This window comes from Mandrillus leucophaeus, unplaced genomic scaffold, assembly GCF_000951045.1.
Source record: "Mandrillus leucophaeus isolate KB7577 unplaced genomic scaffold, Mleu.le_1.0 Scaffold60, whole genome shotgun sequence".
Lineage (NCBI taxonomy): Eukaryota > Metazoa > Chordata > Mammalia > Primates > Cercopithecidae > Mandrillus > Mandrillus leucophaeus.
In genome coordinates, this window is record NW_012106475.1 from 4020898 (window position 1) to 4024815 (window position 3918).

Consider the following 3918-nt stretch of genomic DNA (forward strand, 5'->3'; position numbering starts at 1 on the left):
CATTAAAAACCCAAACTTATAAAACCTATTTTGAATTACACTGCCTTCATAATAATAGAATTAACATTTTGTGGTTAATATAGTCCTTTGACTTATTAGGGAGATTGATAGTAGTTCTTTTGGCTTGATGTTTGTTTTTCCTCTTACATCTTTTACTGAACCAAGTTATGTATGTAGCATAATAAAATGAAATTAATGGAAGTATAAACAAAATTCTGTCCCCCCTTTTTTCGGGTGTATTTTTGCCTTGGATTTCCTGGGGTGTGAGTGGACAAAACACCTGGTTTTACTTAGGAATTTTCAGAGCTTTAACATTTGAAGTATCCTACTGTGAAAATAGAATTTTAAAAATATTTTTGAATGACAATTTATTCCCTTTAAAAGTACATCTTTTTATTTTACTTTTAAAATAAAGTCGACCTTTTCTTTTTTGAGATGGTGTCTCACCCTGTCGCCCAGGCTGGAGTGCAATGGCACGATCTCAGGTCACTGCAACCTCCGCCTCCTGGGTTCAAGCAATTCTCCTGCCCTAGCCTCCCAAGTAGCTGGGATTACAGGTGTGCACCACCACCTCCAGCTAATTTTTTGTATTTTTAGTAGAGACAGAGTTTCACCATGTTGGCCATGTTGGTCTCGAAAGTTGACCATTTTAACAGTTTTTATGTGTACAGTTCCGTGGCATTACGTATGTTCACATTGTTATGCAACCATTGCCACCATCTATGTCTAGAACTTTTCATCTTCCCAAACTGAAACTGTAAACTGTTCCTAATAATAAGTCTTAATTTCTCCCTCCTCCCAGTCCCTGGCAACCACCATTTGGGTTTTCTTTCCAAATTTGACTATTCTAGTACTTCGCATTAGGGGAATCATACAATATTTGTCCTTTTTTGCATGGTTTATTTCACTTAGCACAGTGTTTCTAGCCTGATACATGTTTGTAGCATGTATCAGAATTTGATTCCTTTTTTTTTTTTTGCTCTTGTTGCCCAGGCTGGAGTGCAGTGGTGCGATCTCAGCTCACCGCAACCTCCGCCTCCCAGGTTCAAGTGATTCTCCTGCCTTAGCCTCCCGAGTAGCTGGGATTATAGGCATGCGCCACCATGCCCAGCTAATTTTGTATTTTTAGTAGAGACTGGGTTTCTCCATGTTGGTCCACATTGGTCAGGCTGGTCTTGAACTGGTGACCTCAGGTGATCTGCCCGCCTCGGCCTCCCAAAATGCTGGGATTACAGGTATGAGCCACCATGCCCAGCTTCGATTCCTTTTTAAGGCTGAATAATATTCCACTGTATGCCTATACTATGTTTTGTTTATACATTCACCTGTTGATGGACTTTTGGGTTATTTCTACCTTTTTGCTATTGTGAATAATGCTGCTATGCACAAATATTTATTTCAGTCCCTACTTTAGTTTTTTGGGATATATACTTAGAAGTGGAATTGCTGGATCATGTGTTAGTTCCATTTGTTTTTTCTGAGGATCTGCCATGCTGTCTTCAGCAGTGGCTGTACCGTTTTACATTCCTACCAGCAATGCACAAGAGTTTCAGTTTCTTCACATTACTGACAATACTTTTACTTTCTGTTCTTTTGGATAATAGTTATCCTAATGGGTGTGAAGTGGTATTGTGGTTTTGGGTGGTTTAATTTTACATATGTAAATATTGTTATCCAGACTTATCTAGCATGTGGAATTAAGGCCAATGTCAAATACTATTTATGGGCATTTTACCATGAGAATGAGAAGCATGTTTTTTGTTACATTAATCCTCATATAGACACAACTTACTGAAAATTAAAGGATTAATTTATGAAATACTTTACTATTAAAGCATGAGCATATCATTAAAGTGATATTAACAATGTAAACATTTTGTATTCTAAGTTTTACGTTTATAATTTAGTAATAGAAAAAATTAGTTGGGGAAATTTACCAGTATCCTAGTTATATGAATTAGTAAAAATGCTGAAATATGGTAGATGCTTAATAAAGACATTTAATTATACTTCTTCATTAAATGAACTTTTTATTAATATTAGAAAATATAAATATTTTACAGTTATTGCAAAGTCAAATCTCATCTTGAGATAGCAATTATTTCAGATTATTATTGATGAGGTGTAGAACTAGGAGATGCCATTTGGAAAAGAAGATTGGAGGGAGCAGAAATGCTGAAGATACTGTAGCGTAAAATAATAGCTTATTGATTCCATCAGTTGACAGATTGATGAATGAGATATATTTCATTGTAAATCCTAGAGAAAACAACCAATTTTAGCATTTGAGAAATGTTAAATATATATTTATTATTTGATTTGAATGTATAGAAGTGCTATAAAAGAATCAGGTGAAAGTTACCAATTTGCACTGAAAAATTGAGTCAGGATCTGGTTATTTTAAGCTTCTGCAGAGCTGGGAAGAACTGAAAGGCAAAATGCCTTTCATGCCAATACTTTTTTGTTTGTTTGTTTGTGTTTTTTGCTTGTTTTTGAGACAGGGTCTCGCTCTGTTGCCCAGGCTGGAGTGCAGTGGTGTGATCTCGGCTCACGGTACCCTCTGCCTCCTGGGCCTAAGCAATCCTTTCACCTCAGCCTCCCAAATACCTGGGACTACAGGTGGACTACAGGCACACATCACCATGCCCAACTAATTTTTTGTACTTTTGGTAGAGACAAGGTTTCACTATTTTTTTTATTTATAAGTTACACTCTTTTCTTTATAAGTTACCCAGTCTCAGGTGTTCCCTCATAGCAATGCAAAATGGACTAACACATTTATGTTACTTTACCAGACTCTTCCCCATCTCATCTTCTATTCCACACTCCCCACAATACTGCCAGTTAGCATTCTAACTCTGATCTAATCGTGGCACTTCTCTGCTAAGCTAACATTATCTGTATTTACAAACTAAGAATATTTTTAGATGGATAATATCTTCCAAAGATTTGGCTCCCAGTTCTGCAGTGGGAAGAAGCATGGTGCCAGCATCTGCTTGGCTTCTGGTGAGGCCTAAAGCTTACAATCATGGCAGAAGGCAAAAAGGGAGCTGTCATATCACGTGGCAAGAGAGAGCAAGAGAGAGCAGGGAGGTGCCAGGTATCAAGTGAACTAATAGATTAGTTCTAGATAATAGAACTTACTACTTCTAGATAATAGAGCTAATAGATTAATTCATTACCTCATAGATGGCACCATGCTGTTCATGAGGGATCTGTCTCTGTGACCCAAACCCCTGGGTTCCAAGAACCCAGACTATCTGGCCATCACAGAAAACAAAACAAAACAAAATTCTACTAAGGACCACTGGAGTAATATCAAAAGAACACACGTATGAATATCAAGTTAGCACTCAGTGGATCTCCTAGTGGCCAAATATGGGACAATTTGAACATCAAAAGGAATAATGGCTAAATGACTATTTTTACATTTCCTTGCTGTAATATACATAGTGTATGCTCAGCAATCCATAGAATAATTTGTTCTTGAATTTTTATTTACTTTTAAGAAATCATATAAATACTACCTAACTATTCTGTTAAAAAATCCAACTTCGATAATTTGTTTTATGGATTTTTCTCATAAATCATAGAAATTTAAGATATGTTTTAAAAAGATAGAATAAATGCCATCTAAAAACATATTTTGTCTTTTTCAGGATGAGGTTCCTGATGGAATTAAATCTGCGAGCTACAAGGTATGTACGTATACCTATTGATGTGTCTAGTATCTTAACGAAAAACTTAAAAAACCTGCCTTGTACATACTATCCCATTTATCTGCTTCCGTCGGTGAAACCCTTTGAGAAGTATTTATACTGAATAGCTCTCATTCTTTTTGTTTGTTTTTGTTAACGTTTTATTTTATTTATTTATTTATTTTAGACAGAGTCTTGCGCTGTTACCCAGGCTGGAGTG

At 36.2% G+C, this 3918-nt stretch overlaps 1 protein-coding gene across 1 annotated transcript in view; it reads left to right on the forward strand.

Moving 5' to 3' along the window:
• Window positions 1–3918, forward strand: part of ERO1L (ERO1-like (S. cerevisiae)) — a 59682-nt gene that overhangs the window by 14636 nt on the left and 41128 nt on the right. Inside the window, exon 3 of the mRNA XM_011999766.1 lies at window positions 3654–3698. Within this exon, the coding sequence (XP_011855156.1) occupies window positions 3654–3698 (45 nt within the window). The remainder of the gene's footprint in view (window positions 1–3653; window positions 3699–3918) is intronic.